Raw genomic sequence first — 20,995 nt, forward strand, 5'->3', positions numbered from 1 at the left:
AAGTAAACAATTATTTGTAAATAATTGTTTACATGTTTACATAAAGCCTAGTTTTTAAAGAGAAAATGAGAAAATTATTTACATATTTTTGAAACAATGATCATCATTTAGGGTTTATCAGAAAAAAACAAACAATGATCATCGACAAAAACATGGTTTGATCATAAGAATCTGATCACCAAAACAAATCTTAAGAAATAAAATAGTGAAGCGTATGTGGAGTCACATGTCATGTGATTGCATTGAATAACACCGAAGTTTTTACAGGGATAGCAAACAAAAAATGTTTAAAGAAATAAACACACAGAAAAGTAAAATTAAACACAATTAGGAAGAAATGGAATGAGTAAAATCTCCTCTCCACAGGTTGACAAATGAAAAAACAAATCTCCTCCACTGAGAGCAGACATGATCTATCTTAATCTCCTCCATTGTAATGTAATGACGAAAACGATATGATTAGCGTCGCTTAGTGTCTTTGCCTGCTTCGAGATCTCTCTCTCTCTGTTTTGTTTCTTCTTCTGTGAGAGAGGTCCCCCCATCTTCTCTCTCTCTCCCTATGTGCAAATGCCACTTCATCTGAAACCTGATTGTTCCTTCTTCATCTCTCCTTCATCAGCGATGACGTCGACTTCCTTGGGACCTTCGATGCTTCTCTCGTACGGCTCTTCTTCCCGCGAATTTCATGATCTCCGGTTCAGATTGATTTCGGGTCCTCGTGTTCGAGTTCCTTCGTTCCGAAGATTTCGGATTCACTGCGTGTCCAAGGTGTGTTCAGATTTCTTCTTTGGGTTATGTAATTTCGCTTTTGGGCATCTTTTGGGAATTGATAAACAATAGTGATCGAGAACAAAAAATAATTTAATTGTGTTAAATCATTACAAATCTAGTGGTTGAGAAGTCTTTTCAAATTGTACAGTTGGTTTGATATGCATAAACTGTGTATGATTCAGGGAAAGGAGGTGACGCCAATCATTGAAAGCTCTTCACTGTCAGGAGGAGATGCTGCTTTACGCTCTAATGAGTGGAAGGCTGTCCCAGATATCTGGAGATCTTCTGCAGATAAGTATGGTGATAAAGTTGCTCTTGTAGATCCTTACCATGATCCGCCTTTGAAATTGACATACAACCAGGTATATGTCTATTGTCGCTGTAGATATTTAATTCCTTGGTGAGCAACGGAGTTCATTCACCTTGTTTGCTTCATTTTTCAGTTGGAACAAGAGATTCTGGACTTTTCTGAGGGATTACGAGCTGTTGGAGTGAAACCAGATGAGAAGATTGCACTTTTTGCTGATAATTCCTGTAGATGGCTTGTCTCAGATCAAGGTACGTGGTTGTTAATATGGTACATGAAGAGCTTGACTCATTAGGGAGATTGGTTTCAACTGAAAATCACTCTCCTTTCTTTGTCCAAAGAAGCAAGTCTTGTAGAAATTTTAAGTTAGTTCTAATGTTCACTGCTCTCCTTCTTTTCCTAACGTACTGTTTATCACTTCATGTCAGGTATAATGTCCACAGGAGCAGTCAATGTAGTCAGAGGATCTAGGTCCTCTGTTGAAGAATTACTGCAGATATACCAACATTCTGAAAGGTATCATAATATACTAACCTGGTTTTGTATCATCCTCTTCTTATCTTGTTTGTATGAATCAGTTTCAGTTCTATATCTTTGCATGTATGCTACTGAGTCTAAGGTTTCTTAATGATTGACAAATTTTGTTCCTGTTTAGGAATTAATTTTCAGATTAGGCTTAGTTCCCATTTATCTTGTTCCATCTGAGCTCCTATAAGATCTTTGATCATAATGTGTCTCTTCATTTATCGGCTGAAGATTTGGTTGCAATACAGAGATCAAGAATTTCAAGTGATTTGTATTTTGCAGTGTAGCCCTTGTTGTGGACAATCCTGAGTTTTTCAACCGCATCGCTGATACATTTACTTCCAAAGCGTCTCTGAGGTTTTTGATACTTCTATGGGGTGAGAAGTCATCATTGGTTACACAGGGGATGCAGATCCCAGTTTACAGCTACACAGACATTAAAAACCTAGGGCAGGAGAAACGTGCAGGATCCAACGATACAAGTACGTTGAGGATCTAAGTTTTTTGCCCCTAAAAGATTATCCTGATGCTAATAAATAAATTACTCTGTAGGGAAACCCATCAATCCAGATGACACAGCCGCGATTATGTATACCAGTGGTACCACCGGAAATCCGAAAGGCGTTATGCTTACACATCGGAATCTCTTACACCAGGTTCATGCTAATAGGCACAATACTTCTTTGCAAGCGTTTATTTGGTGACTATGTTCCTCTTCTTACCAAGAATAGGTTTGGAGCTTGTAATTTTTTTTTCTTGAACACTTTACAGATAAAACATTTATCTGCATATGTACCTGCTGAAGCTGGCGATAGATTTCTAAGCATGTTGCCTTCATGGCATGCCTACGAACGTGCTTGCGAATACTTCATATTCACATGTGGAGTTGAGCAAATGTATACGTCTATAAGATTCTTAAAGGTGATTCTCATCCTCCAGTTTTTATTCAGTCAGTATTTGTTTTTGCAGTCGTTGTACTTATATCAAGTTGGGTTGTTCCCTTTTAATGTGATGCTTCCGTTTGTTTTAATATTTTATCAATGGGAAGAAAATATTTTGAATACTCATATCATTGTGCCATGAAAAATTTGAACTGATGAAGGATTCGAGTATATCATTCGACGTTGCTCCTTTTGGGTTTAATTCGTTTTTTTGTTTGTGGTATAGGATGATCTAAAGCGGTATCAACCACACTATCTTATATCCGTTCCTTTGGTTTATGAGACACTTTACAGGTTTGTCACTTTTCACGTTAATAGTTTGCACAGTAGTACAGTACTCATATTATCTTAATGATGGATTGTATAAATATAGAAGCTCGATATGCATTTGTATTAATGTCTTAATTCTGTTTCTCATGGCTAAGGTGTTCTTGTAGTTAATTATTTCTAAACATGAGTTGGTTGTTAAACATCATTTTCCTCTCTCGTTTCTTTGTTTCCTATTTGATCACTGCAGTGGTATTCAAAAGCAGATTTCCACAAGTTCAGCTGCCCGTAAATTTCTAGCACTTACACTGATCAAAATCAGTCTCCAATATATGGAGATGAAGCGAATTTATGAGGTTTTCATGATGCCCTCTTAACATTTGTCTTTACCTTACAGTTTGTGTTAAAGAAAATTTCTGTTTATTCCTTTTTGTGGTGCTTGAAGTTCTTTTATGGTCTCTGGTCTGGTTTACAGGGTATGTGTCTGACAAAAGAGCAAAAGCCTCCAATGTATATTGTATCTTTGGTTGATTGGTTGCGAGCGAGAGTAATTGCTGCTTTATTGTGGCCGTTACACATGTTGGCCAAAATACTAATCTACAAGAAAATCCATGCCTCTATTGGGATATCAAAGGTAGTACACAACTTTTTATGTTCTTCTATTATGTTTGTTAGATCTCTAACCAAAACTATTTCTAGTTAATACTGATTTGATTTTGGTTTCTTTAGGCTGGTATCAGCGGAGGTGGTAGTTTACCCATTCACATTGACAAGTTTTTTGAGGTTAAGCCATCTGTGATTTCTCTTGGAAAACTTGAGATCAATTTCTTTTGAACATGTAAAAAGACTTGGTTTCAATTTCCTTGCAGGCCATCGGTGTGATTCTACAAAATGGTTATGGTTTGACAGAGACATCCCCGGTTATCTGTGCACGGACCCTTAGCTGTAACGTAAGTCATTCCTGCATCCGTTTTGTAATTTTGTTTTGAACCCACCACTGATTAATTTCAAAGGAAAGCTTAACACCTAACTTGACGAGCTATAGTTGATTCTATCTCTTTCCATTGAGCCTCCAACTCTTTTTGGTTTGGTTTGTTTTTCCTTGTATGGCATTACAAGCTCTTAACTGTCATGGCATTATGATTTAATCATTTGCCTTTTTCTTCGACTTAATATTGTAATTTGTTTTGTCTTTTTGTTTTCTTATGAAGGTTCTTGGCTCAGCTGGATATCCAATGCATGGTACAGAGTTCAAAATTGTAGATCCTGAGACTAATACTGTTCTCCCTCCTGGTTCAAAGGGCATTGTCAAAGTCAGAGGCCCACAGATTATGAAAGGTTATTATAAGGTATCTATTGTATGGTTATTATGTAAGTGATTTTGCCTGAATGATTAAACCTTATTTTAACTCGTATTTCTGAATTGATGTGGGGCATCAGAATCCAACAACCACAAAGCAAGTTCTAAATGAAAGTGGATGGTTCAACACAGGAGACATGGGCTGGATCGCTCCTCATCACTCAACCGGAAGGAGTCGCTGCTGTGGAGGTCTCATCGTTCTTGAAGGCCGTGCCAAAGACACAATTGTTCTCTCCACAGGTATATTCCGAATGCACAAACATGTTTAAATGCTGCAACTGAAACACAAAATGGATTATTGATAGGTGAAAACGTGGAACCATTAGAGATTGAAGAAGCTGCCATGAGAAGCAGATTGATTGATCAAATCGTGGTTATTGGACAGGTGCTTAAACTCTCTTTCAGAGAATTACAAAGATCTCAGTATCTGCTATTTATAACATGCATCTCATTCACAGGATCAACGACGCCTTGGAGCTATCATAATCCCAAACAAAGAGGAAGCAGAAAAGCTAGATCCTGAAACATCCCAACTTAGCGACGAAAAATTAAAGAGCTTAGTTTACCAAGAACTGAGGAAATGGTAAAACCAAAACATTACTTTTTTAACTTCAGGTTTAAAAGTAATTGATACATTTACTCTGTTTAAACAATGTTGCAGGACTTCAGAATGCTCGTTCCAAGTTGGACCAGTCTTGATCGTGGACGAGCCCTTCACGGTAATTATATATCTTTAAACTGTTCTTATAGATGTTTTGGCTATATTTACGACCCAAAAAAATTGAAAACCTTACCAAGATATCTGTTTTATGACACAACATTGCAGATAGACAATGGCTTAATGACACCAACGATGAAGATTAGAAGGGACAAGGTCGTGGCTAAGTATAAGGACGAGATTAATCAACTTTACAATTAACTACAGTTGGATTAGTCTTGTTCCTTTGTTGATGTAATTATTATAACAATAAAAGCATACTCTATTAAGAATATGCAAATAAATTAACAATTAAACAAGTAAAAAGCTGGTAATTTTTTTATTATTATTTCTAATCATTTCTATATCTAAGAACCAACCAATGAAGATTTCGAAACAAGCGATTGTAAATTTGAGATGTCAAACGTCAGATCTCTTAGAAACACAAAGAGTTATAAGAACAACTTTTCTTATTAGCTTTAGAAACTACTCAAAACTAAAGCTCTCAATATGTTTCACTTAGATCATATGGAACACCTCTCCATTAGACCTATATTTATATGAAAGACAATTCCCTTTAACATGTGGGATATGGAAAACACAAACTTAACCTAAATAGAAACTTCCTTTTCCTATTTCTAGGTTTCCTTATTGTGTTTATCTTAACATATTAAACATCTAATAATATGTTAAGTTTCCACAAGCTTGGAATTATCCAACATTCACCCCCTTAATTCCAACTTGAATTAGGGAGATCAATTTCTTGAACTCCGATTAAGCTCCTCATTTGCTTGAACTCAATCATCAAGTAATCATCCTCCACCACACCATGGTGTGTGAATCCACCCATAGAATTCACATCTTTCTCAAGGTTAGACCGGATGCTCTCCTTGCTTCCGTACCGCTCCTTCTTAGAATCGGCCCAGTTCTTGTAGAACCTTCTCATGACCTCTTCACTTAAGTTGCGATGAGTCTTGTGGCTGAAGTTCACTGCAATGATAACTCTGGTCACATCCGCCATCTTGCGTACGTGAGCTCTGGTAAAGATGTCGGCCTTCTGCTCAACACCCAACAGTTTTATCTCTGGTTCATCTTCATCCTTTGAGAACCTTGACTTCATTGGTACGTGCGTTGTGTCGCACGCTTCCACCTTTGTGTCACACACTCCTCTGTGAGTCGTGTTACACACTCCTTCGTGAGTCGTGTTACACACTTCCATCTTTGTGTCACACAGGATTCCTTGAGCATACCTCTCTTGCTTTATTCTGATTCTGTCTGCTCCTTGAATCACCTCTATGCCAAGGTAGTACGTTAGCTTACCTAAATCTGACATCTCGAACTTCTTAGACATGTCCTCCTTGAATTGCCTAATCATCTTAAGTGAAGTCCCTGTCACAAATAGATCATCAACGTAGATGGCAATGATCAAGACGTCTCCTCCTTCAGTCTTGCAGTACACTGATGGTTCCTTCGTGCACTTCTCAAATCTCATCTCCTTGAGAACCTGATCAAGTTTCACACTCCATGCTCTGGGTGCCTGGCGTAACACATGCAACGTCTTGTGTAACACACAAACTCGATCCTCTTCTCTTTTCTTCTCAGAACCAGTCGGTCTATCTACAAGCTCCCATATCTTGTTTCTTGTGATAGACTCCAACTCGTCTTCCATAGCTTCAACCCAATCTTCTTCACAAGATAGGTTAAACTCATCTGAGGCAATCTCTCCTCCTCTATCGGTGCATTCTAGATTGAACACATCTGAGGCAACCTCTCCTCCTCTATCGGTGCAACCTAGATTGAACATAGCTGAGGCAAACTCTCCTCCTCTATCGGTGTGAGATCTTTTGAACCGATAGAATGCCTCACAATTATCTGCTGGCATTGGTGGTGCGATTCGTCCACTCAAATCTCCAAGCAATAATCCCAATGGCTCTGATGTACAAACCATGGCCTTAGTCGGGAATGAATCTCTGATTTGCTTCCCTGCAAAACATGTGTCACACACGCCTTCTTCGTGTGTTACACTTGGGAATGAGTGTCTCGTTTGCTTCTCTGCGAGACATGCGTCACACACGCCTTCTTCGTGTGTTACACTCTGCATTCCTACGACCATCTCCTTCCTTACCATGTTGTTCATCACTCCATGGCATATATGTCCATGTTGAGCATGCCACCTCCATGTAGCATCTACGTCCTTGACATGTAAATTCCGGGTAGCTTATCTCCATAGGGGTCTTGTAGAGACGGTTTGGAGATCTTGTCACACGAACTAGCAACCTTCCATGCGAATCTGTGAGCGTTAAGTAGACATCTTTCATGTTAACCTCACATCCGTTCTCTGTTGCTTGCCCAAGACTCAATATATTGTGCTTCAGATCGGGTATGTAGTATATGTCCTTGAGTGCCTTCTTCTCTCCAGTCTTGCACACAAAGGTAACCACACCCTTTCCTACAATGTCAACACACGATCCATCACCAAACTTCACCTTCCCTTTGGTGTTGAGATTCAAACTCGAAAAGAACTCCTTGTTCCCTGTCATGTGATTGCTCGCTCCATTATCCAAATACCAGACACTTGCATTGCCTTTGTCGATATCAAGATTCTTCGGAATCACCTTATCTTCATTCAAAAACACCACCTCGTGTACATAGAGTGCATCAGCCTCTTCTGTCTCGTTTAGGTTAGTTTCTTGATTCTTCTCTGTCTTTTCGGGACAGACAGTTGCGTAGTGACCAGGCTTGTCACATCTCCAACATATCAGCTTTGAACGATTCTTCTTCGAGTTGTTATCTTCGGTGTGTGACGCACGGTTTTGGTTGTGTGACCTACCTCGACCTCTGCCTCTACCGTTCCGTCCTCTTCCTCTACCACGGGAATTCTCATAGCCCCTCTGACTATGCTCTTCATTGTTCGAAAACATCAGCTTCCCTTGGTCTTCTTTCTGAGTTTCTTCTCCTACACGCTCCTCGTACGCCTTAAGCCTTCCTACTATGTCTTCAAACCCCGTCGAGTTGAGATCTAGGACTTGCTCAAGTGATGCTACGATCTGGATATACTTGTGTCTTGGAAGACCCTTCAAGAACTTCTTGACCATCTTGGATTCTTCTATGTTTTCTCCCAACGAGGTTGCTTTGGATGATAGGCCCGATATCTTCCCCGCGAAGTCATCGACCGTATCTGAATCATCCATCTTCAACCTGTCAAACTCCGCCATCAACGTCTGAAGTCTCGCCTCCCTTACACGATCAGCTCCTAGGTGTCGCGACTTGATGGCGTTCCAGATCTCTTTTGATGCGGTTTGTTCTCCCACCTGGAGAATCAATGTTTCGGGAACAGATTGAAACAAAAGAGCTATCGCAACATCGTTCTTCTTTTGATCATCTGAACCAGGTTCGATTGTGTCCCACACTTCATGAACACGTAGTAGAACCTTCATCCTCATCGACCAAACTGTGTAGTTTGTCGATGACAACATCGGACATTGGATGGATGTAGATCCAAAGTCCTTCGTGCGTGGAGCCCTAGTCACGTCAGCCATCTTGCCGTCGCGATCTCTTGTTCACAAGCACCAGGATCTTAAGCTACAACTTAAGCTTAGATCGAGTCTCCAACCTGAGGCTCTGATACCAATTCAGATCTCTTAGAAACACAAAGAGTTATAAGAACAACTTTTCTTATTAGCTTTAGAAACTACTCAAAACTAAAGCTCTCAATATGTTTCACTTAGATCATATGGAACACCTCTCCATTAGACCTATATTTATATGAAAGACAATTCCCTTTAACATGTGGGATATGGAAAACACAAACTTAACCTAAATAGAAACTTCCTTTTCCTATTTCTAGGTTTCCTTATTGTGTTTATCTTAACATATTAAACATCTAATAATATGTTAAGTTTCCACAAGCTTGGAATTATCCAACAAAACGTCTACGCGAGTGCGTCTTCGTAGGGGTGGGGAAACAAAATAGTCGTTGTTCGATCGCACTCACCGACTCCATCAACTCAGGGTATAGTAACATGCATTTATTCAATCAGTTTTCAATCACCAATTTTAGGATATAATAATTAATGAAATAACATTGGGACCAAGTAGAAAATCCGAATCCAAAATCCAAACCGAACAGAACAACTCGAATTCGAACCTGATCTAAATTAGGATGGATGCCAAAATAGCTGAAAAATTCACAAAATCGGAAAAAGTTGTATCCAAACCAGAATAATTATTTAAAAATCCAAATGAGTTCAGTATTTGAAACCTAATAATAACATCAAATACTCAACCTCATTTTTATATTTGAATTTGGTCATTCATGTTTAAGTTTATATATTATATATTAAGTTTTTTTAGAGTCTTATGTAACTTTAGCAGTGCCGACTCTAGGAATAAGCAAGTAGAGCACACGCCCAGAACTCACTTTTAAAACAAATAAATTTAATGATAAAAAAGACCCAAAATTTTGTTGTATTTTTGAAAAAAGGCCCAAAATATTATATATAATCAATTATATTGCATGTAAATCAAATTTATCCAAAGGCCCAATATGAGGTTGAGCCGGGTCTGAACTTTAGATACATAATGAGTATTTAAAATAAAAATATAAAAAAAACCGAACAAGTATCCAAACCATCATGAGTCCGAAAAGATATGAACTGAACTAAACCTGATCTTAATATATAAAATACCCGAAAAGGCTATATACACAGGGACAGATGTAGGAATGTATTTTGGTGAGGACACATACATCATGTCTATCTTTCAGTCGGGGGCATTTTATAGACACTACTCTAATTACTGAAGGAGAATGTAAAATCAGATAGGGGCATGTGACCCGTTTGCTTGGCTGTATGTCCGCCCTGGCATATACTGCTACACTCAAACATCCGAAAACCCAAAATACATGAACTGAACCCGCATGGTTAACCGAATCTGCCACCCTTATAATATTGAGTTTGTTAGGACAAAAAGGTCTTCTCGTTAGTTGCAAGTTAATGTACAAAATGATGTTTACTTTGTACAAGATGATACTTAAATAGAGTAACCCAGATTATACAAATAATTAACTATGGAACGAGGTAACGCTTTAGCTGACTATTACAGATTAGTATTTTCCTCATGATGTAGTGAAGCTAGGTGAAACTCTCATGATCTTATCTTACTAGTATGGCAGTAAGAGTATGGATTTGCCCTAGATACAAAGCTTTTGTTAGTACATCCGCAATTTATTAACATCGTATATAATATTTCTTATTAAATTTTAATAATCTATTATATTAAAATTGAAGTACAAAACAATACTTACCTATTTTTAAGTGATTTTTTACTTCTTCTTTCTTTTTTAAAGAATTTAAACCACTTTATTTATTGTCTTTTCCAAATAATTCGATCTTATTTATTACAAAATACAAAATAGAACTTCCCTAATTTAAGTGTTTTGATTATATTTTTTACATTTCTTTTTTCACTCTTCTTAATTACTTCATTAATTATATTTACCGTAATCATTCGACAGCATTTATTTTACTGTTAACTAAAATAATTTCACAAGTTCGAATAAAATTGATGAATTCATGACAAGAATTCAACCGGTTAATAAATTTTTGTTTATTTGTTTACAAAATCAATTAGACATGAGCATCCAGGTACCCGATCATTTTTTAGGTATCAGATTTTTGGGTTAAAATTAAACTTTGTTCGGATATTATAAATTTTTGGACGGGGTTTGGACTCGGATCCTTCCAGGTTCATCTAAAAATATCCAAATAAATTATATGTTTAGAAATGTCATTAAAAAATTTATAAAAATGTAAAAATTAACACCCGTAAAGACGTGCGGATTAAATTCTAGTTATTATTTAATATTTGAGTCACCACTAAAACATTTATGGCTTCATCCCTGTCCCCAGCCAAAGCCATGCGAAAACTAATAACATACATGATGAATAAAAAAATATGCCTTCATTCATACCAAAAGAAGAAAGATATCTTAGCAATATCATTGTCATTTTGAAAGAAAATTAAAAAACTGAATAATAATTTTAATTATATAATTTTTTTTAACGTTTCACAAACTCATTGACTAAACTTTAAAAACTAACATTATTTAAAAATTAACTTTTGGTAGATAAAATAGCTAAGTCACTTAATCTTTGCTGTGACATTTTTTTTTTTTGAGCCTAAAAATTAGAAAATATGACTTGTGACATAGTTGAACAAAGATAACGGTCTTTTTTTTTCCAGCAAAATAATATATTCAATTAAGATTCTGCAAACCAAACAGATAACTCTGTGCCCATGTGGATAACAAAAGATGACTATTTTTAGCACTGCGTGCAAGACTACCCCGTCCTTGTGTTGTGCGTTCGTGACACATGAATCAGCTCTGAGTGAGTGAAACTCACTTTTAGTAGCTGAATATCTCTTAGGCATGTTGCAAAAATAGACCATTCTTTTGGTTCTAAAACCATCTTCACAAATTGAGAATAATCCGTGAACGTTACATGAAATTGTCTTAGATTTCTCACACTTTCTATTGCCAAAATGAGAGATTCAAATTCTGAGTTGAAGAGCGAAAGGATGGATTTTGCATTTGTTCCCCATTAGCCCATCAGGACCCTCTAATATACTAAATCATCCTTGGTCCGAATAAATATCCTTTTCTTTCCATGAACTATATACGAAACACCATTTATCTGGTATTTGAGGTAGTGTTAAGTCCTCCACCCTTGGTTGGGGATCCCTTTTCGTCTTTGCTGCATGAGTAGTAACAACTTTTTAGCTTTTTATTATTTTATTTTTTTAATTTGTAAATTAATAATTGACTAATAAATACTTTTTTACCAGAAATCATTAACTTAATTAGAAAAAAAATTCCTGACAATTGTGTTAGAATTCTCCGATTCAAGTGATCTTTTGAGACGAAATTAATATTACATGCTTTGATTTTGGGTTTAAAAGAATTATATGCACCGACTCCAAAACTTCTGGTATTAAAAAATAACTTTTTACTATGTCCCATATTTTACTTTTAACAATCTTAAACTTAAGCCATATATACATATTTTATTAGTTAAGATTAGTAATTAGTTAAATACATGTGATTAAGTATGGGGAAAATTCTAATTTTGTCACAAACTTATATCACTTTTTTAATTTACCTTTAAAAGACAACTATTTCATAAATGCTCTAAATTTGTGATGAAAAAGATTAAACTAACTCTCATAAATCATTTATAAATGTTTAAAAATGATTTATATAACATAAACACAATTCTACCCCCTAAATACTAAACCCTAAACAATAATTGTGGATCCTAAAATACACACTATTTATTTAGTAGTGATTATTTGTAAATACTAAGGAAGGATAATTTAGTGGACAACTATATCTTTAGAACACAACGAGTACGATCAATTTGAACTAAGTAATAACTGAACAAGAGAGAAAAGGTCGAGTTCAGGATAATCTAGCTTAGGAGGTCGATGTTTATGGTGATAGTCTAGGTCTGGAAAAAGCGTCTCTTTCCTTCATCCTCTCTTTGTTTTTTTTATAGTGGATCTTGTTAGCAACCTCCGCTATAGTCATGTTGTTATGTTGAAATCCCGAAGATCTCTGAGACTTTATAATTAGTGCGAATTCTAAGTCTCCTCAGAATATTATTTTTGACTCGGTGTTAGCTTCTTTGAATCGTTCAGGATCGAGCTCCGTTATGGTCTTATTCGAGGCCGAGGTCGTCGTTTCATTCTTCCTACTCGTGCTCCAGATATGCGGGAGTTGAGCCATAAATATGTCTGGTTTCTGTAGTGGATTTGGGTCCAACAATAATCAGTATACTATTAACTCAAATGTTAGATTATATTTGTATTTAAAAGAATTGATGAAAATTGGTATCCAATTTGTGGTCTTTCAGAAGTGTTTTTAGAAAATGTGTATTTATCAAGTCATTTATTTGTTAATAACAAAATCATTTGTCTTTTCTTGTTTGGTGAATGGAAAATGGCCAGTTGTTTGGTGAATGGAAAATGATCAATTCTAACTTCAGCATTTTCCATCGTGCCTTTTCCTACCAAAACTTTGTTACTGTGCTAATTTCATTTAAAAGTAATATTTATTTCAAAAAAACAACTTAAACTATTAAATTCAAATCGAATTTGACTTTGACCAAAATGAGATTAGTCAACCATACTAAATCAAATGCCAAATATACACTTTCTACTGAGTCCAATGTCATGTGTCTAATTTATGATGAATCTGCTGCCACATGTAACTATAAAAAAAATTGAAAACACAAAAATGTATCAAAAGTTTTAAAATATTCTTAAATACAAAAAAACTAAAATAATAAAAACCCAATACAAAACTAAAATATAAAAATATAACCAAAAAACCGAAAACTATAAATACCTGAAAACTCAAAAATATACTTGCAGCCGTGAGAGTTTTATAAATACCAAAAAGTAATCGAATAGCCAGAAAATTGAAATATATCAAATTCCAAAATATTCCCAAAACCTCAAAATAACAGAAAAAAATCAGAGATTGTTAAATATATAGTGATACCAAAATAAATAAGTAATATATTAGATTATTTATTTATTTCATCGAGTAAAATAGCAATTTAAAAACCCAGGTCATGTACTCTTGGACTTTTGGGTATCATTTAAGTTTTGGTTATTTTGATTTTTGGTGTGGTTCGAATAATAATATTAGGAACCGGCTAAGATCCGATAAAATTATGGTTCCAATTTGGTTTAGTTTCCCATTCAGGTATCCACTCGATTTTTGGTTCGGTTTTGTTTTTTTGGTTCTAGAGATATAGAAACCACTCAGTTAAATGTGAACACCGGTTTGGTTTCGGGATTAGTGTTTTTGAGTTTTGAATATATTTTAGTTTTTTTTTAAATATATTTATAGTTTTTGAGTATATTTTTGGTTTTTCAGGTAGTTATAGTTTTTCGGATTTACAAGTATATTTAGAGTTTTGCTTTTATTTTTGAACTGTATTTTTATATTTTTCAATTTTTGGGTTTTCTAGGTAATTTTTTTTTTACAATTACATGTGACGTCAACCGAAATTAGACATGTTTCATTTAACTCAACCAAAATAAATATTTGACTAAGCATGGTTGACCATTATTTTGGTTAAAGTTAATTTTGGCTTATATTTAATAGTTTACTTAAAATAAATGTTAGTTTAAGATGTAATCGGCACAATGTTAAAGTTGTAGGAAAAGACACTACAAAAGTTTGTGAAGTTGGAATAGACTCTTTTGCCGTTTGGTGTCACATGCTCTATATACAGACATAAATAATAGTAATAACGACACAAGTCATATCGTCCTTATTCGCATACAGCCAAAAGCTTCAAACTGATAAGGTTAACATGCGTGCTAGTGATTACGTTTTACTCAGAGACGTCTAGCTTGAGGACTTTACACACACTTACATATAGAAAGATGGCGACAGGGACTGTATTGGCGACGGCGGTGAGCAATAGCGGAGGGAAAGGTTGTTGCAAGTCCGGTCCGGGTTACGCAAGCCCTCTCGCAGCCATGTCCGGTCCACGGGAAAAGCTCATATACGTCACCGCCCTCTACTCCGGTACACATTTCAGTTTCCCAAAAAGATTAAAACATGTTTATCTTAATTAAAAGTTTAGTGTCTTTTAATTGTGGGTTCCTCTGTATTTAAATAACTTTTGACATTTTTTGAACTGGGTTACAAAGGAACGGGACTAGAGAAGCCGGACTACTTGGCTACGGTAGATGTAGATCCAAACTCACCAACATATTCAAGCGTCATTCATAGACTGAAGATGCCTTATATAGGCGACGAGCTTCATCACACTGGTTGGAACTCTTGTAGCTCTTGTCATGGTGATGCCTCTGCTGATAGACGTTTCCTCGTATTACCAGGCTTAATGTAAGATCCTTGTTTGAACCACCTCACATCTCTAAATGATGAACTAATAGATGTTTTTTCTTTTCTTGTTTTTATGAAGATCTGGTCGCATTTATGCCATTGACACAAAGACAGACCCAAAGGCCCCGTCCTTGTATAAAGTTGTAGAGCCTAAAGAGATTTTAGAGAAGACCGGATTGGCCTTCCCCCACACGTCTCATTGCCTTGCCACGGGGGATATGTTGGTCTCTTGCCTTGGTGACAAAGAAGGAAACGCAAAAGGAAACGGGTTTCTCCTTCTTGACTCTGATTTTAACGTCAAAAGCAGGTGGGACAAACCAGGGCATAGTCCAATGTTTGGGTATGATTTCTGGTACCAACCTCGGTTCAATACGATGATCAGCACATCTTGGGGAGCACCTAAATCATTCTCCAAAGGTTTCAATCTCCAGCATGTTGCTGATGGCTTGTATGGAAGTCATTTACATATTTATAAATGGCCTGAAGGTGAAATGAAACAGATTATTGACCTTGGTAATACTGGTCTCTTACCTCTTGAGGTAATACCATTACTCCAACATGTTACATAAAACGTGATGATCTTTTTCTACCAAGGAATATAGTCTAGTGTGATATGTGGTTGTTGCAGATTAGATTCTTGCATGACCCGTCCAAAGATATATGGTATGTTGGGAGTGCCTTGTCGAGTAATATGATAAGATTTTTCAGGAACAGTGATGATACATGGAGCCATGAGGCAAGTAGAGTTTTCAAATGATCTTCATTTCCTTTTTTTTTTTTTTCCTTTTCTTTCAAATCTATGATTAACATGTTACACACAATCTATGGTTATTTGAATTGATTATTATTGTAGGTGGTTATATCAGTAAAACCATTGAAAGTAGAAAACTGGATTCTTCCAGAAATGCCAGGGCTTATCACTGACTTCTTGATCTCCCTCGATGATCAATTTTTCTACTTTGTGAACTGGCTTCATGGCGACATTCGTCAGTACAACATCGAAGACCCTAAGAACCCTGTCTTAACCGGACAGATTTGGGTGGGAGGACTGCTACAGAAGGGCAGTCCTGTTAAGGCTGTTAGAGAAGACGGTAGCACTTACCAGTTCGATGTTCCTCAGATCAAGGTTTGTTGCACCCTCGGAAAGAGCATTAGAGTTTCATTTTATATGAACTCTATACAACCTCTTCTTTTAATATGTCGATGTTTGCAGGGGAAATCTCTAAGAGGAGGACCTCAGATGATCCAGTTGAGCCTCGATGGGAAAAGATTGTATGCAACAAACTCGCTCTTCAGTGCGTGGGACCGTCAGTTTTATCCGGAACTCATGGATAAAGGATCACACATTATTCAGATTGATGTTGATACAGAGAAAGGTGGTCTATCCATAAACCCTGATTTCTTTGTGGACTTTGGTGATGAACCAGATGGTCCGGCGCTTGCCCATGAGATGAGATATCCAGGTGGTGACTGCACTTCCGATATCTGGATTTGAATCTGCACCTATGAAAGAGTAATGCTGAAATTTACTCGTTGAGTTTTGTAAAGTATAATAAACTAGTGATACCTCCCGTGCTACGCATGGATCAGCTTCAATGTCTTCCAAATCGCACGATCATAAGATTGTAATGATTATAAAAATAAAATCGAATGTATCAGATTGAATATTCTAATAAAACCGAATTTCAATATAATTAAAAAAATATATTTTTGTATCATATGTAATATTTTATACCAGAAAAGCTTGAATCATATGTATTAATAGCTTGTATCAGACCTATGTATTAATAGAAACTAGTATATCCATCCCGTGCTATGCACGGACCAGCTTTTGTTTACATTTAAACTGGGATAAGACCTGCGCCTTGTGCAGAGAAAAATATTTATTTAAAAACTTATGTTTTCATATTGTAAAATCTGATGATTTCTGAATACATGTGTTCTTGTTGTCAAAATATATTTGGTATTTATGTTTTTCTCAATATGGAATAATTAACTAATTATAAACTAGATTTTTCACCCGCATATCCGTGCGAGTAGATTTTCATTTTATAAATATATAACAGATACCATCGCAAAATTTTCAAAGATATTATTTAGATTTTAGTGTTATATATTGTGTAAATCTATAATGTTATTAGTTATGTTTCTTATTCGATATTATTAATGTATAATGATTTGTTTTATACATTTTACTTTATTATTAATTGTTATTATATATTAATATATTTTCGAATTTGGTAAAATAAATTCATAGTATGAAATAAACAAACTGAGAATGTCCTTCATTTTTTTTCTAATTTTTACAGACTGAATACAACACATTTTAAAATTTTATTTAGTTACTATAGAATTGATATTTTCTTAGCATTAGATATATTTCTATGTTATTTATTTTAGTATATTGTGGGATTTTATAAGTAAATAGATTATAATAATACTATATTATTAATTATGAAATCAATCGTTGCATTAATTTTAAAAATATTTTAAAACTTTTTAAAGATTTTTTTAGATTTTTTCCAACATATTTTGTTATAAGTAGAAATAAAATTTAAATTTACAGTTAAAATTTATTTATTAATATCTATATAATTTATAAGATTTTTTAGAAATGTTATATATTAAATATATTAACTTTAATAATCAAATAGATGTAATTGATGAAATAGACCTAGTATGATTTTTTATGGTATTTCTTTTAATAAAGAAGATATAGAATATAATTATAAAATTTGAAAAATAGCATACCCTTTTATTTTATTTTATTTTTATAATAAAATCTTATTTAAATTAATGTATAATAGTATTTATTAATTACGAAATTAATCAATAGTATTAATTTAAATAAAATATTTTAAATTTTTAGAAAGATTTTGTTAGATTTTTTCTTAACATTTTGTTATAACTAAAGATAAAATTTAAATTTACAGTTAAAATTGATTTATTATTAATATCTTTATATATTTAATAGATTAATGTAAATAATTAAATAAATGTAATTAATGAAATGTACCTAATAAGGCTAGTATAACTTTTTTTATGGTAGATAAAAATAGTACTTCTCTTTTAATAGAGAAGATATTCGGTACACATAGGAAAAATATAGAAGTCCAAATCAAATAATTAAATTGTGATATCATTGATACTCCTATAATCATGAGTTGTGAAAACATTTGATGGTATTTCTGATGGAAAACTCAACTGTATATATATAATAGGCATATGTAGGTTTTCAGATTGTTTGAAAAGTTAAAATAATTAGTATTAATTATCTACAAACTGTATTTTAACGTGATACATTGAACCAATATTTTTGTAAGTTTTCAATAACTACCACAAACATATTTGGCAAGTTGTTTTCAATGGTCGAAATTATAGAATTTGTGAGAAAGTATATTATTATCTTAAATTAAACTTACCATATAGAACTTCTTCAAAATTTTGTACCAAGCTTAAAAATTCGGTGGAAAAGTTTCTTATTTGTTTAAACAGTCTGGTATAAAAACAATTAATATAAACTTAGCAAAAGAGCTAGATTATAAAATTGTATATCACGAAAATTTGGTTCAAATTTTAGAAATTTTCTTGTCTTCTAACGATAATAATACCGGCAGTTTACGATTGATCCTCTTTCGGCTTAGTTGAAATTAAAAAGAACATTTAAGCGACTTCAATTATAGATAATCCGAAATAAGTAGCTGTTTTCTAATTAAACATAGTGCATTGACAAATTTAAGATTTATATATGATTGAATTGTTTTTATATGTATATAATTTTTGATTGTTTATATAATCATCTATATGTTAGGACTATACATTTGGATATTTTCTTTTACTAACTTATCATTAATTTTTTTTTAATATTTTCAATTTTGAAGTTACACTAATTTTCAGGATATTTATATCAGATTTATATATATCAGATCTTTACTTTTTTTTTGGACAACATAAGATGGAAAATAAAAATATTAAAAATTGGATTAAGCTTATAATTTGAAGTATAGTTTGGTTATGGACCATATTAAGACAACATAAAATTTTGCAGCCCGACTTTTATTATACTTAAGACCCAAATATAGAAAGATGATAGTATTATTTGTTTGCAACCGATATTTTGTATAGGATTAAAGTTAGGTTAACATGATATATATCATTAACTACTACGAAAGGTCATTATTAATGTTTTCTTAGATTACGAAAAACAATTAGGCAGGTGTCAAAGCTTTTTCTTAATCTTCAATATAAATTTCATAATTTAAGTTATAAATAATTTCGTTGCAAAGAAAAATATTTGATATATAAATTTGTTTGGTAATAATAAAACAACTTAATTTCTGTATTAGTCTTTATATAAATTTCTGTAGGTGAGGAAGACCTGAGAACCGAACAATATTTTTCTTATTTTCTTTTATTAACAAAACAATTTTGAATAGTTGCGTCTCTTTGCTATTTTTTTTATCAAATCGTCTCTTTGCTATTAATAAAAAACAACACTTAAAAAAATCATTACTTTCCGATTTATAGCAAAAGCATGCAACGCTTAAGCCATAATATATAGGAAACTTTGATTTAAATTGTTGTCCAATTAATACGCACTAAGAGAATATCTTACACTTTAAAAAAGTTATTATATTGGATCACAATATAAATTAACCTTGAGCCATTTAAAGAAAGTCTCATTTAGTGAGATCGCCGAGTATTAATTTATTGAAATCGCCGAGTATTAAGTTTATCATATAATATACATTTATATTTGAATTAATATAAGTTTTTCTAGCAATTAGATTTTGGGCTTACTAATTTTTCAATTGATTCTTATGCTACCAGGTAAGTCAAATTGGCATCTTAATTAAGTGACACCTAAGCAAAACTCTATTTTAATTAATACAAATTTAAAGTTACAATTTTTAAAATGTTTCTCTATGGAGGATTACTTACTATGTTGCATGGAAACTCGGTTGAATGTACGTTTCACGTTTTGGAAACATTTCGGAATCAGAATCTCTCGGAAACTCGCGGAAACGCATTGGAAACTCGTTTCTTAAAAATCTCAGTTTGGAAACTTAGTGGAAACTTGCGTTTCTATTTTGAAAACTCGCATTTCTGTTATGGAAACGCTAGAACTTTCCAATTGGTTATGATTTGCGGTTATAATTTTTATTTTAGTTAAACTATTTAATATTTAAATAATGAGTTTTGTTATTTTGAATTTTTATATGATTTTGATATTTAATGATGACTTATTTTTTTGATATGATTAAATAGAATGGCTATTTGTTTATTTGTATTCTAAGATATACTACACATAATAAAAATGAATGTAAATATTAATCAGTTACATATATATATATATATATATATATATATATATATATATATTTATAGACGTTTCTAAAACGTTTCCAAAGCAAAAAAAATCAAAAATCACGTTTCCACGTTTCGAAACGTTTCGTTTCCACCTATCCGTTTCCGTTTCCATGCAACCTAGATTACTTATATAAAAATGGCAATTTACACGACAAATTTATAGAAAATCGCAATTCACATGTCATTTAATTATAGAAACTCACAGGAAGACAGTCGATAGCCTATATATTTATGTTTGATATCAGTAAAGGTATATTAAGTTGTTACCAAAAACCTTCATAGGATCACATCCCCTATATATTTTCTGTATAAGACTTTCTAAATTGCATTGTTCGGTATAAGACTATATTAATTTGCTATTGATTATGACATAAATTGTTTCCAAAAACAGAGAAAATTTTCTCTTAGCAAGTAAGTAGTTTGGCTTGAGGAACACGCAGAATATATATGAATTTTTTTTTATCAACAGAATATACGTATATGACTTTAATTCAGTTTATTCTATTAATTAAGAACCTAAAATATCTAAAATAATTGATAACCAAACAGAATCCAAATTAGTGAATTACAGTGTATAACCAACACAAGAATGTTACCAAACCAAAATCATATATTTATCTGATCTATTATGCAACAAACTAACGATCCACGAAGTTATCTGTTATCCCTTATGTACCATACTAACATTAACTTATGCTTGATGTTGAACATGTGTTAGCTTTCCTCTCATGAGTTTGAATTTGTAGAGGTTTTGTAATCTCTACTAAGATATAACTCAAAATATAAGTATATGAACCTGACTCACATCAGATTGTCCATGTTTATGTTTATA

General features: G+C 33.6%; 2 protein-coding genes across 2 annotated transcripts; both read left to right on the top strand.

Moving 5' to 3' along the window:
* Positions 1 to 360: 360 nt before the first annotated feature.
* On the top strand, positions 361 to 5,233 carry LOC103863566 (long-chain-fatty-acid--[acyl-carrier-protein] ligase AEE15, chloroplastic). The gene is made up of 18 exons (XM_009141317.3): positions 361 to 768; positions 954 to 1,133; positions 1,215 to 1,329; positions 1,507 to 1,594; positions 1,886 to 2,085; positions 2,156 to 2,259; positions 2,375 to 2,524; positions 2,771 to 2,838; positions 3,062 to 3,167; positions 3,287 to 3,445; positions 3,541 to 3,594; positions 3,681 to 3,761; positions 4,023 to 4,160; positions 4,252 to 4,411; positions 4,477 to 4,556; positions 4,630 to 4,754; positions 4,833 to 4,890; positions 4,998 to 5,233. Exons 1-18 carry the CDS (start codon positions 568 to 570, stop codon positions 5,088 to 5,090), a joined length of 2,160 nt encoding a protein of 719 aa, XP_009139565.1. The 5' UTR covers positions 361 to 567; the 3' UTR covers positions 5,091 to 5,233.
* Positions 5,234 to 14,209: 8,976 nt separating this feature from the next.
* On the top strand, positions 14,210 to 16,508 carry LOC103863568 (selenium-binding protein 2). The gene is made up of 6 exons (XM_009141318.3): positions 14,210 to 14,472; positions 14,598 to 14,793; positions 14,873 to 15,332; positions 15,422 to 15,529; positions 15,647 to 15,919; positions 16,007 to 16,508. The coding sequence occupies exons 1-6, from the start codon at positions 14,328 to 14,330 to the stop codon at positions 16,286 to 16,288; spliced, it is 1,464 nt and encodes a 487-aa protein (XP_009139566.2). The 5' UTR covers positions 14,210 to 14,327; the 3' UTR covers positions 16,289 to 16,508.
* The last annotated feature ends 4,487 nt before the right edge of the window (positions 16,509 to 20,995 follow it).

This window comes from Brassica rapa, chromosome A04, assembly GCF_000309985.2.
Source record: "Brassica rapa cultivar Chiifu-401-42 chromosome A04, CAAS_Brap_v3.01, whole genome shotgun sequence".
In the NCBI taxonomy this organism is placed as follows: domain Eukaryota; kingdom Viridiplantae; phylum Streptophyta; class Magnoliopsida; order Brassicales; family Brassicaceae; genus Brassica; species Brassica rapa.